Genomic DNA, 16652 nt, shown 5'->3' with positions numbered 1-16652 from the left:
TTTAAAAAGTACTGCTAGTAAGACATTTGGTCCCTATGAATGTTGTGGTTGACAAGTGTTGAAAAATGAGTAGGTATAATATGTAGAAAAGCCAAATAAAAAATAAAAAAATGGTTGCATTTCGGCTAGGGACCGCACAAATAATTCCTGTCTCGCCTTTTCCAAACTATGATGGGGTCCGCCAGTTACCAGTTACTTAATAATAAGTACCAGCTTTACAAGGAGCGACTGCCTATCTGACCTCCTCAACCCAGTTAACAAATAAATTATAAATGTAATAAAATAGTTATCTCGATGGTCTATCATCTACATTTTAAGAACACGGTACCCTAAAACGCAGATGACACTATCAACAGATAACAATGTTTGCATAGTAAATAAATGTGTGTGTAATATACTCAGTATAATGTAATTAATTAATGTTAGTATGTAATAGTAATCCTATATAAGTGCTACCAACATATAAATATGTTAGTTGAGTATATAATTAAATTTCCATTCATGATTACTAAACAATTTATTTTTATTTAATCAAATGCGTAACAAGACGGTTTCTGAATGTTTCAATGGTTTATGCATAGTAATTAAAACACAATACTTAGTGTATTTATTAAGTGTCTAATTATTAACTATTTTTTATTTTTCCGCCCACTTAGATTTTAGTATTTCATTTGATTATGAAACAGTGTGGGATTTGATTGAAGATTTTTTAGTAATCGATATTATGTAGTTCTCGTCAAACTCAATGGCGACTCAGAACTAACTTCCAGGATATTGAGGATACAGAAGTAATGATCTTTTTTATACCTATAATCTGACGCATGGAAACTCGATAAAAATAAAACAGAAAATAAACAAAATAATTTTATTTTAACGTCACATTATACATAAACTATTTCATCAACCTTTGTTATCACAAAACTTATTGACTAAATTCTTATTTACTTAACTAAAATCACTATTTACTTAAATATTATCTATTTACAAAATGGTTCTTATATTTTTACAAGAAACAATATAAATGGCCAGTCTTGTTTAGAATCTCATACCGTTTTACACGTTCAACGGAAGAACCCTAAAAATCCGCTAACCGTTGTCCTGATTTTCAAAATTCCGAACTTCATAATGTTTATTGAGATTTAGAAAATTAGAAAATTGGTTCTTCTAAATCTCGATTTTACGGAAGGTCATAAATGTGTTTTTTTTTCATATTCGCTACGGTTTCGTCATTAATGTAAAATAAATGTAAATAAAACCTAAATGAAAATATAAAAAATAAAACTGAATTTTAAAGTGGTTTTCAGAACATTAATTAAACCTTTGGGATATTGACATTTCGGAATTATGGAAACCAGATTTAGGAAATTCGTTAAAATTCATTCTTTTGTATGTACAAAGGAACTCAATATGAGTAAATAAGTAAAATATGTATGTACAAGACCATTATCACCATCTGTCTAGCCTTTTCCCAACTATGTTTCAGTTCCAGTCTAACCGGATACTGCTGAGTACCAGTGTTTTACATGGAGTGACTGTGTACTGACTTCCTCAATACAGTTACCCGGCCAACCTGATACCTCTTGGTAAGACTGGTTGTCAGACTTTCCGGCTTCTGACTACCCGTAACGACTACAAAATATGTTCAAATGACAGCCAGAACCCATCAATTTATCGTGCCTTCCGAAACACGGAAGAACTGGTCATGACAAGATGGTCACCGCCAAACGATGCTTATCATCATGATCGATCGATCCACGTGGCTTCGACTAAGCCACTTAAAATATGTAGACGACCCATCTAATCATCTGCCTAGCCTTATCCCATTCACGACCATTGTGTTAAAAAAAAAGTTTCTTCAGGTATTATTTGATGTGGATTATTCTTGAGAAGCTACTGGTTTTAATTTCTGTCTATGTTCCCTCATCGTCTGCTCCGAAGGTAACAGGAATGCTAAGAACCCACCGGCTGGAAATAAATACAAAATTATTAAATAAAACGAAAACTACATTAAGTTATTTTTCTAGGCTTCGACTTTTTTTGCGCAATATTATGAGACAATAGGTGTAAAAAAGCAACTTTACTCCATTTTAACATTTTATGAAAACAAATTAAAATGATTTCAATATGTTAGTGATCTCTTTTGAAACAAACACGTTTCTGAGCTGTATTAATATTTTTCTTAACTTCTACTTACCAAAAGCGATTCCTCCAAAAATGTAGAAAGCAAGTTCGCAGTTATTGTTCAATAGTCGAGCGATGAGTTTGATGGCCATCGAAGCATTGCCTCGACCTCCTAATGGAAGCAGACATACTGCTGATGCTCTGGAAACGAAAATAACAACATAAGCAAAGGCAGTACAAAACCATCCATTCAGTACTATTAACATTATGAACGGGAAAGCTTTTGCGTATGTATTTCATCATCCTCCGAGCCTTTTTCCCAACTATGTAGAGGTCGGCTTCCAGTCTAACCGGATTCAGCTGAGTACCAGTGCTTTACAAGAAGCGACTGCCTATCTGACCTCCTCAACCCACTTACCCGGGCAATCCAATACCCTTTGGAATTAGAATAAGTATTACGTATGTATAATGGATAAGTATTCCTCTTTCACCCAAAATCTGGCCGAATTTGATGAAACTTAGCAGTAATTACTACATAGCAGTGATTATACGTATCAGTCAGTTATAAAGGACAGAAAATAATGCTACTTTTTATCCGAGAGCGCGTAGTAGTTCTCACAGGAAATACCGTGAAATTCAAAAACGAAAGGTAGTTCCTACAAAAACAAAGTACTTACTTGTAATAAGTCGGAAAGACCTCCACACTGTAAGAGTTCAGGAAACTGATGTTGACTATGGCAGATATGAAGACTGTGAACAGGATGGAGCTGAGGACCCAAAGGTAGCTGGTGTTGATCAGCAGTCCTGCTAATCCGGCTACCAACTGTAACAAGATAATTATGGTTTTAGCCCTGGGTTTGATTTCTCCAAAGGTACCTATTACAGACTCCGCTTGGCTAATCTCATTTTCCCAGCCTTTTCCAGTGCCTTTGTCATGTAAAAACGTAGGTGACTAATATGTATATTTCTATTAAACTAACATCGTAGTAATTTCTGAATGATCATGATATCTGAATACGAAGGAGAAATCGGTTTACGAATCCTTTGACATTTCGAAAATCCCTAATATTTAATTTCATCGAATCGAAATTTTAGAAAAGTAAAACAATGTAAGTAATAGACGCTTACCTGCATCCCAATGAAGAGAGTCTTTCTACTGATACGGTATGTCATGATACCCATGACGACGTTGTAGATAGCTAAAATCATGGTGATCCCAAATACGGGAATCAAAGCGCCTGTGTCCAGCGGACAGTCTTCACTCTGAAAGTAATAACAAATGACCATAAGGGTAAAGGCTTCAGGACAGTGACGGAGAAAATTGAAAAGAGATGAGGAAATAAAAGAATGGCGCTAAATGATTTTGTTGCACAAAAACATCAAATCTTAATCCAATTAAGCAAGATTGGAGATGTCCTTGATGTGTTGCTGGGTAATAGACATTTTGATTTGAGTGTTATTAATAGTACTAATCTGATCGAATTTACCATTGCATGAAGTCATCAAGTAATAAATCTACTTAGGCAATAAGTGACTTTGATTATGAGTTTAAATATAGGTATTGCTTTTGACAATAGTTTATAAATCTTACCTTCTGAAGAACAGAAGTATTATTAATAGAGCTTCTGATCATATCACAGATGCTGAGACGCTTCTCGCTTCCAGCTGACTTCACAATGGCGTCTAGTATGAAAGGCGTCGTGGCGAAGAAGGCAGCCATGCTAAAAAAATATAAAATATCATTAGTTTTAAATTATGACATCATCTCGTCAACTCTAGTTGGACTCAGTACTCGAATTATGGGTAAAAATCTAGCAAAGTTAAAAGAAGAATTTTAACGGACAAAGATATTTTAGGGTTTGCAAGTGTGTTAGGGTTTTTAATATACTAGTTCGGACTCCCCATCTTTGATGAAACTTAAATGCCGTTTTTATATCAGTTATTATAGTTCGGCCCAAACATAGTAGAATCTCAAAATCAAGGTGTCAGCATTTTGAGGGGAAGTGCACAAGGTGTATTACAGTATGCAAAAACTTGCTCGTAAATAACTAGCTTATTAACAAACTTATGATATTACTCCTTGCAACTCAAAATACTTACGTAGCATAAGTTACGGTGTAAAGCCCGGAGAGCACGTGGAAGTATCTCCTCACTGGTACCTTCACCATCGGTAACGTTCTCTCTATAACAGACTTGAAGAATCCTTTGTTTGATTGGTCAATTTGCACTTCTTCTAGTTCTAAGGATTCCACCTGAAAATGAGGAACGCGATTGCTCAGTAAGCCTATAACCTAGAAAAAAAGAGAATACCCCTTGGTTAGACTGGTGCCAGACTGAATGGCTTCTGACTACCCGTAAGGACTGCCAAGGATGTTCAATGACAGCGAACACACAGTCATTGGTGTCCAAGACATACAAAGTACATACAAACTTAGAAAAGATGCATTGCAAATCCTTAAAATCCAAATCCAAAAAAGTCAAAGCTTTGTCGCTGCTTCAGTAATTGCAGACAAACTATATTCATTTCTTTTATTTTTACAGAATCAGATTACAAATCCTTTCAATTTTAGTTGTACAACTCTACTAACCTTGTAGTAATCAGCGTCATTCCTATTATTCATTGTATAGATTTTCTTTAAAACATCCAGTGCGTCTTCATCCCTTCCAGCACAGAGAAGATACTTGGGACTCTCATAGGTCTGCATGCACAGAACTGCACTGATGGCAGATGGTACAGCAAATATGAGATTCAGGAGTCGCCAGGAGTTGAAGTAGATGCCCAGAATTGGCACGTAGAAGGAGAACTCCAGTGGCAGGATTACTTTTGCTATAGCTGAAAGAGAAAGAAAATAAATCAGTACATGTACAAAAAGAAGAAAGTCTTTCTACTGAGGGTATATATGGGTCAAGAATTTGTATAGTTAGTCAAAAATAAGTAGTAACGTGACGTAGCTTCCCCTATCCGTATTTATATTGAAGAAATAAGCTATACATATAACTGCACAGTTTCATCTCAATCCTTTCTGTAGTTTATGTGAGGAAGAATGACGAGCATAGAATGTTTTTTAATACTTTTAATAATATGGGTGTAATTAGCATACCTGCCATGAGTCCACAGGCCACTAAGTAAGCAGAATACGTCAGTATAACGAGAGTACTCCTGTGTTTGGTCGGCGTGCACTCGCTCAACAGGGTCAGCGACGTCATCATAGCTGCTCCTACCCTGGAAGGATAACATATCATCAGTTTATTAATTGGTCTTTTGGAAAATATCATCGGTATATCTTGTCAAACAGTCTTTTTTCTATTTGATTCTGTGTGTCTAATGTAAAATTCTTCTTCTATATATTATTATAGATTATGTAGATTTATATTTAGTATACTGTAGCTTTTGTGGTGGCAATCCCAGTCTTGAATCAATTTGTGGTGGTAATCCATACAGTGCAATAGGTTCCTGGTCACTGTTGTTCCAGCCAAAAACCGTTCACTGCAGGACAAAGGCCTCCCTAAAAGTTCGCCAAATCATTTCTCCAACCGCTCACAAACACAAAATATCTGTTTAACTGAGTATACTTACACAGCTGATGCTATGCATTTTAAGACTAACAGCACAATCCAGTGGGTTGAGAAGGTAGCTACTATTCCAGTGATGAAGCTCATAAACAAATTTATCGTCAGCATCCTTTGACGGCCCCTCGTGTCAGCCAGGTAGCCCCAGAGGTGCATGGTCATGAAGACACCTGTAATGTTAAAACAGTTTTTTGTAGCTTCCTCGATACTCGGGTTGTCTTATGGATATGGTTATCTTATCTATATCTCTAACAATAAAAGATTTTTTCAAATTGACCATGATCATGAGATTATGTGTTTGTTCAAGCAAACAAATAAGATAGGGATTTGGTAGTCTGCTGCTTTGATAAAGCGCCTATTTAGTTCGTTTTTGAACAACTTTTTCGCGAATAAGAAACTATTTTACTGAATCAGCGGGTGGTATATATATATCGAAAACGGTAACGGTAACAAACAAAAACGTGCATGTGGCTTAATGCACGTTTTTTTACTCCGAAATTAGTATCGAGCGGCCATCAAGTTTGCGGTAAAAACTGTAGCAGTTCATTACTGTTTATTCATCGTTATATCAGCCCATTCCCTACTGTTTGTATCAATCAAATATTAGAGGGTGTTACCTTTGCCCACTACCCTTAACCAATAACAATCAAAGAAAAAATAATATAGCCATTATCTGCAGATTTTCACCATAACTTACCTAATGTAGGTATGCTTTCAAACAATCCTTGTTGCTTCACAGTGGTGTTCAACTCACAGGCACTGCCTGTCGCAATATAAGGACCTGAGTTGACCTCGAAGGTCGTGGTGAAGGTGATGCTGGCACATATCGCGAATATCCAGATATTGTAGCGGCTGAATCCTGTAAGGAGATAAAATTATTGTTCAGTTCAGAGGGAATATAGTTTGTAACATCTTCTTCTATGTATATCTTTCCTAATATTTCCTAGTATCATCTATATAGCCTTTTCTCTACTTTGTTAGGGTCGTCTTCCAGTCTAACCAGATGCAGCTATGTACTAGTGTTTTCGTGACCTTTTCACTACTTATCTGATTAACGTTAACCTTTAGCAAGACTGACTGTCAGACTTTCTGACTATCCATGACGACAGATGCATTGTTTCCTTTATGATTTGAATAAAGCTTTTGACTCGGTCGACTACCTTTTTTATCTGCTTATCTGCTTGCTCGTGGTACTTCTACGGATACGATATACGGTTATCATCAAATTACTTCGCCATTCTAAAGCCATTTAACGTTACTTTAGATTCAGTCATGCGTATTGTTTTGTTCTCACATTTTAACCAACGTGATGTCAGTAGGTAACTTCATAGCTGCGAAGTTATTTGAAGCACTATTTTATCTATACCCAAGTATATATAGTTGTCCTTTAACGTCCTTGGCAGTCGTTACAGGTAGTCAGAAGCCAGTAAGCCTGTCACCAGTTTTAACAAGGGGGATAACTGGTTTGAGCAGTTCAGGTAGGCAGTCGCTCCTTGTAAAACACTGGTACCCAGCTGCATCTGGTGAAACTGGTCGCCGACCCCAACATAATTGGGAAAAGGCTCGAGAGATGATGAACTAAGTATAAGTATAGAGGTATAGATATTTTGCCAGTCGCCAAAGATACGGTAGTAAGTACATATCGTAAATGTTCAAGGTTCTTTAGATAGATAGTCCTCATGGTTTTAAGTAGTTTCTTGGAGATAATACTGATGACACATCGTATGTTTTCGTTAGAAGTAGGTATGTCTCAAGAGCATAAAAAGAATAGGAATGTAGGTCCGAATATTTGATTTTTGTTTTTTTTGTCTGTTTGTTACAGCGTTCTCACATAATTATATAACTGGATTTTCCGCTCGGTTTTTTGAGTGACATCACGTTGATTCGTACACAAACTGTACAGGGGCCCGATTCTCCTAAGTTAATAATGTCAAAATTGAATAGAAATCGAATCGCAATATGATCGCAATAGCAGTAACCATATCGGGCATTCTGCTCCTAATATAAGACCAATCGTATTCCAACGACATTCGATTGGTTTGCGATTGATCTGCTATTTTGGTGAATTTGGTCTATACGGTAGTTTGCTCTACAATCATATTGCAATCGTAAATCATTTGCAGACAAAATGATTCATTATTGAATGACAGAAAAGGATAAAAACGTTTATTTCAAAGAAAAAATAGCGGACTGCGATCCACGGAATGGATCGCAGTCGAATGTGAATCGTATGTCGTTTAAGTTAGGAGAATCGGGCCCCAGGTGTTAATCACAAAGACACGATATTAATAAGCACCGTTGCAAAAATATCATTTTGGTAAAACTGAGCGAGGAATTTGCTCTGTTTTGATAAGCGTGACAAATCCACCAGTATGATAACTCTATTTCTGGAACTGAAGGCGCTATAATTCATTTTTTAATTAGCTATTGTTGTGAAACCGTTAATTGAACTTGTCTTTGTTTAGACCGCTAAAAACATTTGACTCGCATGACATTCCATAAAAATTCTATACAATTCATGAAGACAAAAATAACTATGTACTTTATTATTTAATCAAATAGGTCAACTATGTAATTATTTTGATAATAAATATAATATTGATGATTGATGTTTAACTTATTACAATTAATGAAAATAACATATGGTTATTATTATAAAGATTTTTTCTATTTATACCTATTAAAACCTATTTAATAATGACATAATAAACATTATTATTGTTACAAAACCACCATACAGGCTAATTTTTGCCAAATCATAGTTTTTCTTAACCCATCACCGTCCAGAATTTTTCTGGACCCCTTTTTCTCACCTGCCCTATCCAAAGCTTCTTCATAAGGTACCCTGGTAGTAATATAAGTCCCTTTCTCTGCCATTTTAATATAACTTTTCACTCACAAAGCTACTAAAACAACGTCTTTATTATTTGAAAGATTTTTTCTTTTGCTATCGTCACAATATTTCTGACTTTATCTCACTATAATCTGCAGATGACTGACTCGTTTATAGCCTCAACCGTGTTTTATATTCAACGTAGTCAATCTGTTGATACTTTTGATTCTGCTTATCTTATGCATTGGTTTATTGATATGATATGATTCATGCCCTGTAAACAATTCATCGTCATTCCCACCTATTGGGGAAAATGCTTCTTTAATACTATTAGTTTTTGTGCTCCGAATTTACATTTTGGACAATCTTTTAATGTCTGTCATCAGGAAAGGTCGCCGGGAAGCAGTGGATGCGGGTTGATGAAGATTGAGCAAAGTGGCGAACCTTGGGACAAACCTTTGTCGAGCAAAAAATATACTAAGTTGGCTGACTTAAATAAAAGTGCAATAAGATAAGGAAAATTACATATCAAACAAATAAACTACTGCTTAAAATAATGATTCAATTGATAAGTAATTGATTGGATTTTAGCAATATTTTATACTTAATCATATTATCAAAATTGTTTACGTTTAGATAAGTGCCTACTTAGATGGAGAGTAGGCACTCATTTAACTCAACGCTTGAACATCGACGACTTCTGGGGATTTATAATTTCACCAACAATGATGAATTCACTAACTGAGTGCCTAGTGCGAGTTTTGCAAGCTAACTTTTTCGATGGGAAGATTACCTACCTATCGTACCATTGAATCACAAAGCAAAATAAATGAAGATGTAATATCTAAATCATGTGGCGTAGCATACAACTACAGTACCAGGAAAAGATCAATAATACACAAAAAAATATTATTCATCCAAATTTTATCACCTAAAAAGTACGCCTTCGAAAACGATAGGTACAATTACGCCAACGAATAATCCAATCATTTGAAAAATATTTTAACACTGTTTCGCGACTTCTACAGGTTGAAAACGGGTGTTACGAAGAGTAATTTGAGATTAAGAAAAAGAAAGAAGTCGACTGCAGCCATATCTGTCGAATATGGTGGTCTAATGGTATTTGTTGAATGTTTGGTCAAAATTTTGGTTGGTAATTCGTTTACAATGATGGCCTTGTGCGAGAGCGCATTATCCTGGTGCAAAACTACTGGCGGACTAGCCGATATCCCAATAATTAGTAACAATTATACGGATCTACTCGTGAGAAGCAGAACTTTCGGCAGCTATCCCTCTCAAAACCGAATGAGGATATTCAGTCACTATTTCCTTCAGTTTTGCAATGTAAACTTAAGTTGCAGAGGTTGAAGGGTTACCAGATCGAGGCAAGTCTTACATCACATGTCGACCGCTTTTTAATGCTTTGTACAGCCCATAAGCACTTGTTTTTGATAAAATCGATTCACCATGAGTCTTCTGCAACTTTTTAGAGACTCCCAATACGAAATTCCATTGGCGATGCAAAATTTAAGACAAACTTTTTGTTTGATGTTATTGTCTATTATGAAATTCGCAAGAACTTTAGATATGATGTTACTAAAAACAGCACTGCATTTATTATAAATAACAAATGTTTCTCAAACTCCAAAATGGAGAACATTAGTGCCAATTTAGAAACAACAAAAACATTTATTTGAATTTGGAACCATAAACAAATCATCCACATTGCCCATACTTTTTTGCCAGATTTTATGATATCGTTTCTAATGAAAACGATATTTCAAAAATTATTTGTATTTTTTCCGAATTCTTGTAAGTACCTATTAGCAGTATAGAGTCCACTGTCTACATCAGTACTTATGTCTCGTCGTGTAACGAAACCATAGCGCGATTCAGATTTTCACTCCCAAGGTACAGCGCCATCTATTATCGAACAGAAGTAAATATGCGACGTGCTTTGTACGTGCGGGCATTTTCACTTTTTAGTGTAGGTATCCGCCATTTTGAGGCTGTCCCACGTATTTAACATTTTACTCGTACTATCTACACACCTAGGTTATCCTAGAACCTTTAAACATAATTTATTAAGAACACTACTTTAAAAAATACTCCTCATTTCTATCAGGGTACACCTTGAAGTAGGTAAATGCCCATTATAGGGTTAACAATTTTTTTGTAATATGTTGAACAGCACAATGTATTTAAGAGATTGTTGAAAAAAAGCAGCAGTTATATTCTTTATTTTCTAGTAAACCCACTGTTGAAAACACTGTAAAGCAAAACTTTTGCATTGCTCTCATTGGCTAGAAGTTGGTATTTCGAGGTATATCTAGGTACCTGCAGAAACCTGTAGGAAGTTTTCATATGGTACTTTAAGATAACTGAGGAAAGTCAAAATAAAAGTCAAATCATTATTTTTATTTAGGCCTCTACAAGCACTTACGAACGTCAAAAATATAACTAAGTTTGATTCTAGTTGGCGTTTCCAAAGGTTTGGAACAATAATTAAGTAATTTTCTTCTGAAAAAAGTAAAATTTAAAACCCCTGTTTTTCAGTTGTTCAAAATAAAATAGACCCCAAAATGAGGCAGCAATTTCACCGTGAGATCATCAAGTTAAGCTTATCGTGACATGTTCTTATTGATCTTAATGTTATGCCAACTTGAGAGAACTGACTCATGACTTTATCTGCTTGTACTGAGATGTGAAAACTTTCAAATAAACATATTGATGGAGATAAAGAAGATAATATACAAGAACTGGCTGAGTGATTATACCGACTGAGTCATGTGTGTGTATGTTGTAGTCGAGTTGTATAATCTGCCATTTTACATTACGGCTAGAAGTTTCAAAAACACGACTATTTCGCGGCGGGCGGTGCGGCTGGTCTCGTTACGAAGCTACAAGCTCGCTGTCACCCCACCAATCCTTTTGTTGAAGTTATAAAATGTTTTATACTTGACTACACATAAACCATCTACTTAATAGTTCGAACAAAGCCTAAACATTTAGTTTGAATAGGTGAGCCCGTTCTTAAGTTAGGTATAAAATTATAACCAAAATTGCATTAGTAGTTGCACTGTCCGATAGTAGGTAGATAAAATCCGCCATATTACATTATATACTGCTACATATATCATAGAAACATCACCTCATGTCCACCAGAACATTATCTATCTATATCTCGTCTGTTTTTTAACTTTAGATAAAATATAGACTAAGTAGATAAACACGTGAATCAAAATGTGTATATTGCAATTAACGATTACTACAAGCGTAGCATTTATTAATTAGATAACATTTAATTATCTATAGAAAAACAAAAAACCCGCTGCCATTATCTCAATTATTTAAAGAACACAAAATTAATTAGGTAGGTAGCTTATTTTACAAGGACACTACTCTAGATATTTTCGCGCCGTTTCAATAGTGGCTCCCGTCATCTTCTCAAGCCTTTGCCCGACTAAGTTGGGGTCGGCTTCTAGTCTAACCAGATGCAGCTGAGCACCAGAGTTTTACAAGGAGCGAGTGTCTATCTGACTTAAAGTTACTCAGGCAACCCGATATCTCCTTTTTATGGAGGCGTGAGGGAGGGAGTGTCAGACTCTTACTGACTAAAACCCATTTAACTTTTAACCCATGATGTTCCTTCGTAGGCCTTTTATGTACCAGGGCTGCGGTAACTCTTTCGAACAATCCCGCAGCCTCGGGACCCTATACCCCTTAGGTAGGAAAAAGTGTAGTCATCCAACGAACCTTAAAAAAAACGTTGTTTGGGAACCCACTACTTATAACCAAGGAAGGCTATACTTAGGTTACACTTATTCAGGTGCTGGTTTCTGATGTCTATACCTAATAGTTTTGAAAGATGCCTTTAGCTTCGACTCAGAATAACTCTATTAGTCATCGTAAGGTTAAAATTATGTAATATCGGTTACCTATTCTTAGTGAATCATATAAAAATCATATGAATGAACTGTATCAATACCTATTACATATAGCTAAGGTATCAAAACAGTCCTCCCATATCTTTATAGATAGGTACTTTTTTTATCAGAAGATTATTCCTCTTAGTCTTGGATACTAAAGGCGAGATTCCACCAAAACCATTATAAATTAATACACAACCAACGCACGTTTTCACAAATTGTTCATCTTATCAGCCAATTGCCTTTCACTGCTGAACGTACCAACCACAACCTAATGAACCCCGACCATCCTGGTCCTGGGCAGCCTCAAATAAATCCATTCATTCACGAACAAAAAATATGTAGGTACCTACGCGGTGGCGCGAGTCTACTATTAGCGTGTTCAAATTTCATTGATCTGAGGTGTTCAACTACTTAATGTTCGCATGCAATTTGTTGTTGCTTTAAGTAGTCTTGAGAGTCGCACACTGGTGGAATCTAGCCCTAAATCTTGAAGTTAAATGACAGCTCATTTTACGTCACAAATATTCGGAAGTGTTGAGTGCAGACAATTGTGAACGATAATAACATGACAGCAGACGACATGTACCGATTTACATTTCAAGATTATCTAACATATGAGTAACCCTTTTAGTTCAGGCGTTTGTAACGTACAGCCAGGTTACTGGGTTAGAAGATTTAGGTTGAGTCGCACCATTTTCCTAAAACAATAACTGAATCGTTTTCAGTTGTCAAATGGCCGATTTGACCAATGGGCGGTAAGGTCACGGCTGGCAATGTGAGGTAATTTCTGCAATTTGACCAATAACCTGCAAGGACAAAGCTGTCTATTTGTTATCGTTATGGTTAGATGGTGCAACTCACCCTTAACGCTATCAGACCAGAAACATTAGTAGGTTTAGTCAGTAATCCAAATATCTAATGATCAAGAGCTTGATTCTTGAGATCAACATCTCAAGAATCTCTCGCTAAGCGACTGGGATAGGAACTAATTCAGAAGGCAGTACTCCTCGATACGGTGCGTATTGTGAGGAGGTTTCTGTATCTGCAGTCGTGACTACCCGTAGCTTGGCCTCCTCTTTTGCTTAACCTCCTGAAGTTTATGTTTATTGAACTTCCAGCATTCTGTATAAATACTAATCAGTCATTCATAATTTTATCATGACCACACGTGACAAGCCGTGTAATTGTAATTTTTATGTCATTTCCTGCGACATTATTTAAGTATAATAACTTCCTTTCAAACAAACGCAATCGAAGGACATTCGTTAATCTAATCAGTTTGTTTTGCTAAGAAACAAATTAACATAAGTAAGTACTACATACTGACATATTCAAATATTTTACCCTTCTCATTAACATCTAAGTTCATTAAGCTCTGTCCGTGGTTTCATCTGCGTCCAAAGAGAACTGCTTCCCGCACATAGATAAATGTATGTACAAGAATGTACAATATGTTATTTGGTTTTCACACAAGACTTATAAGCTTAATAATTTATTTGATCTGAGCTTAATAAATGCAATATTTTATAAAAAGCCAGTACCTACTTTTTGTACGAAAGAGGAACAAACATCCATACACACAAACGTTGGCGTTTATAATGTTGCCCAACAGGCCTAACCAAGAGGTATTGGGTTTCCCGGGTAAATGGGTTGAGAAGGTCAGATAGGCAGTCGCTCCTTGTAAAGCACTGGTACTCAGCTGCATTCGGCTGGTAGCCGACCCCAACATAGTTGGGAAAAGGCTCGGAAGATGAATGTAACTCGGTAGGATAGTGGAATTCGTTCAACTCCAAAAACATCACGGGACGAGACAGACACAGAAAAATCGTATTTCCACCAAAACTACAAGTTATTAAATTATGGCGTAAAACGTTATAATATAAAGGGGAACTTTCCACACTATATAAACTCGTATTTTCACAGCATCTGACTGTAGTGTAACTGAAAAATAAACACAGATAAATCTCGGTGACTTTAATTATAATTATTAACTATTATTCATACTGATAATGAGTTCCGAGAATAATTAGCATCTAAAACAATTGATGATAGAATAAGATTTTGTGATATCTCGTCACAACTGAAAGAACTCTATTGCTGAACAAAGGCTTCCCCAGAGCAAAAATACTGCTGCTGACTATCATCGAAATCCTTTACCCTGGATTCAGTTTACCCTCAGTCCATTATATAGGGTTGGCGAAGAATGTCTTTTTCTCCCATCATACTTCTCTACGATGGCTCAGAAATAAGATCTTTTGTAAACCTTTGTATACTTGCGGTGAACGAACTCAACTCAACCATTTTCAAATCGTCACAAGGGACCAATTTCGTTATAGTTAAATGGTGGAATTCTGTATACCATATTTTGTACTACTTATAGTTTTTTTCAGATTTAATTTGTGCGTCATTTGGTAAGGCGAAATAGGATATTTCAGCATTGATTAAATGACTACAGACTGGAAATGTGTCATCTATCATATCTTTGAGACTGTGTGTCGGCAAAAATAGTGACACATTTTTTCCTTAGTAAAACGATGATATACAACATACTCACCTACCTACATATTTCAAGATGGCCGATTGGAAGAAGACTTAAATCATCAAACTTGCCATAACATGAGTGGAATGGATAATAATATGTCTATAGGTAAATCATTTAAAGCAAAGACGACCAAAGCCGGCTGAAGTTTTCTTTCCACATATTCATGAAAAACAAACATGAAAGACATATTTACAGAGTAATCAAACCAGCCTCCCAACAGTTATGCAATACAAAAATAAACTATACTAATGTCAACAATTCTATAAGAACACTATTTTAATTTAGTCATACGTGTATCAACAGTTAATTCGTACCTTAGGGTGCGTCCACATCTGGCGAATGCGCCGCGAATGCGCAGCACGCGAGCCGATCGCGAGCTGTCCGCGAGCTGCGCGCGTGCATTTTTGTTCGTGCGCCGCTTCTGCGCCGCCCGCGCGCAGCTCGCGCGCGACCTAAGCGCCGCACGCGAGCGGCGCGCAGGCGGCGCGCGACGTCTGCCATCTTCAATAGTACTGAGCCAATATACGGAACTGTAAGGGCGAGAACTGATTGCGCGCAGATCGCGCGCCGCTCGCGCGCTCTATACGAGCCTTGCGTGAGTTGCGCTAAAGAGGCGCACCGAACTATTGCAGTGACTGCACGCGCGCAGCTCGCGGACAGCTCGCGATCGGCTCGCGTGCTGCGCATTCGCGGCGCATTCGCCAGATGTGGACGCACCCTAACGGTAAACTGTCAGTTGAGTAAACTGGTAGGATATCTTTATGTAAACGTACCCAGTATAGTAAATAGTATATTGTGACGTCATAATAAGGCGTAGATGATGATGTAATCGCAATGGTATATAAATGAGCACGAGTTATTCGCATTGCAGTCCGCGTGACGAACGCGGTATCTAGACACACGGCAGTGTGTCCGCCAAGTTCGAGCAAAAAAAGCGACACACCGGCCGTGGGTTATATTACACGAACCATTTCGGGCCAAATTCGACCCCCCTGTAACGGCTGTAACTCAAAATCTATTTTATTTACGCATATCAAATTTCTAGTATCTGTTGAGACCCCCTCACTTATCTAAAATACAAAATTTCATTAATATACCTATTGTAGGTCTTGAGATATTGACGTCAGAAAATCGCTATTTTTACTATACACTCACTGACTGATTCACTTATTCACTTATTCACTTATTCACTGACTCACTCATCAAAAACCTAGACCACTTCCAATGGTCGTATTGACTTGAAATTTGGCATGGAGGTAGGTCTTTATGTCAGGGTAAAGGGAAAAAAAGGAAAATGGTCAAGTGTGAGTCGGTTTCAAAATAATGAAGGTGTTTTATACCCGGTGTAAATTTATACCCCTAAGGAACTAAAACGAACTAAATTTATCTATATTTATATAATATATCTTCGAATGGTACAAAGGTTTGTAGTTAGTCAAAGTAAAGTAAAAATCTGAAAACGGCCAAGTGTGAATCACTTTCGAAAATAACGAATGTGTAACTTTGATCCACGAACATAATATATGATAACATGTCATGTCAGTCAGTTGGTAAATCTAGTCCATTTAGTTAATCTAGTTCATTTCTTTGTAAGAAACATAGTGCATATTAAAAAATCTAAAAAATAGTATAAATGAGACATTTCTTTAACTAA

At 36.5% G+C, this 16652-nt stretch overlaps 1 protein-coding gene across 2 annotated transcripts; it reads right to left on the bottom strand.

Moving 5' to 3' along the window:
- Positions 1-851: 851 nt before the first annotated feature.
- LOC124634605 (organic cation/carnitine transporter 7-like) lies at positions 852-8702 on the bottom strand. 2 transcript variants are annotated; one of them, XM_047170247.1, is made up of 11 exons: positions 8505-8702; positions 6389-6550; positions 5699-5861; positions 5223-5344; positions 4710-4954; positions 4222-4412; positions 3713-3842; positions 3250-3384; positions 2799-2944; positions 2195-2322; positions 852-1965 (listed from the first exon to the last, which is right to left on the bottom strand). In XM_047170247.1, the coding sequence occupies exons 1-11, from the start codon at positions 8566-8568 to the stop codon at positions 1877-1879; spliced, it is 1575 nt and encodes a 524-aa protein (XP_047026203.1). In that variant the 5' UTR covers positions 8569-8702; the 3' UTR covers positions 852-1876. The 2 variants fall into 2 exon arrangements, with proteins under 2 accessions (XP_047026203.1, XP_047026204.1); XM_047170248.1 differs by having other exon boundaries at positions 4222-4373.
- Between the last annotated feature and the right edge of the window lie 7950 nt (positions 8703-16652).

Source organism: Helicoverpa zea, chromosome 11 (genome assembly GCF_022581195.2).
Source record: "Helicoverpa zea isolate HzStark_Cry1AcR chromosome 11, ilHelZeax1.1, whole genome shotgun sequence".
Taxonomy (NCBI): Eukaryota; Metazoa; Arthropoda; class Insecta; order Lepidoptera; family Noctuidae; genus Helicoverpa; species Helicoverpa zea.
The sequence above is the reverse complement of the archived record's forward strand: the minus strand, read 5'-3'. Positions and strand labels throughout refer to the sequence as shown.

Excerpts from the sequence above, each read along its gene's own strand:
- LOC124634605 (XM_047170247.1), bottom strand. The coding sequence starts at position 8,568 with ATGGCAGAGAAAGGGACTTATATTACTACCAGGGTACCTTATGAAGAA. Across the intron at positions 4,955-5,222 it reads GGCCTGTGGACTCATGGCAG|CTATAGCAAAAGTAATCCTG; the intron begins GTATGCTAATTA and ends TTTCTCTTTCAG. Across the intron at positions 3,843-4,221 it reads TACACCGTAACTTATGCTAC|CATGGCTGCCTTCTTCGCCA; the intron begins GTAAGTATTTTG and ends ATATTTTTTTAG.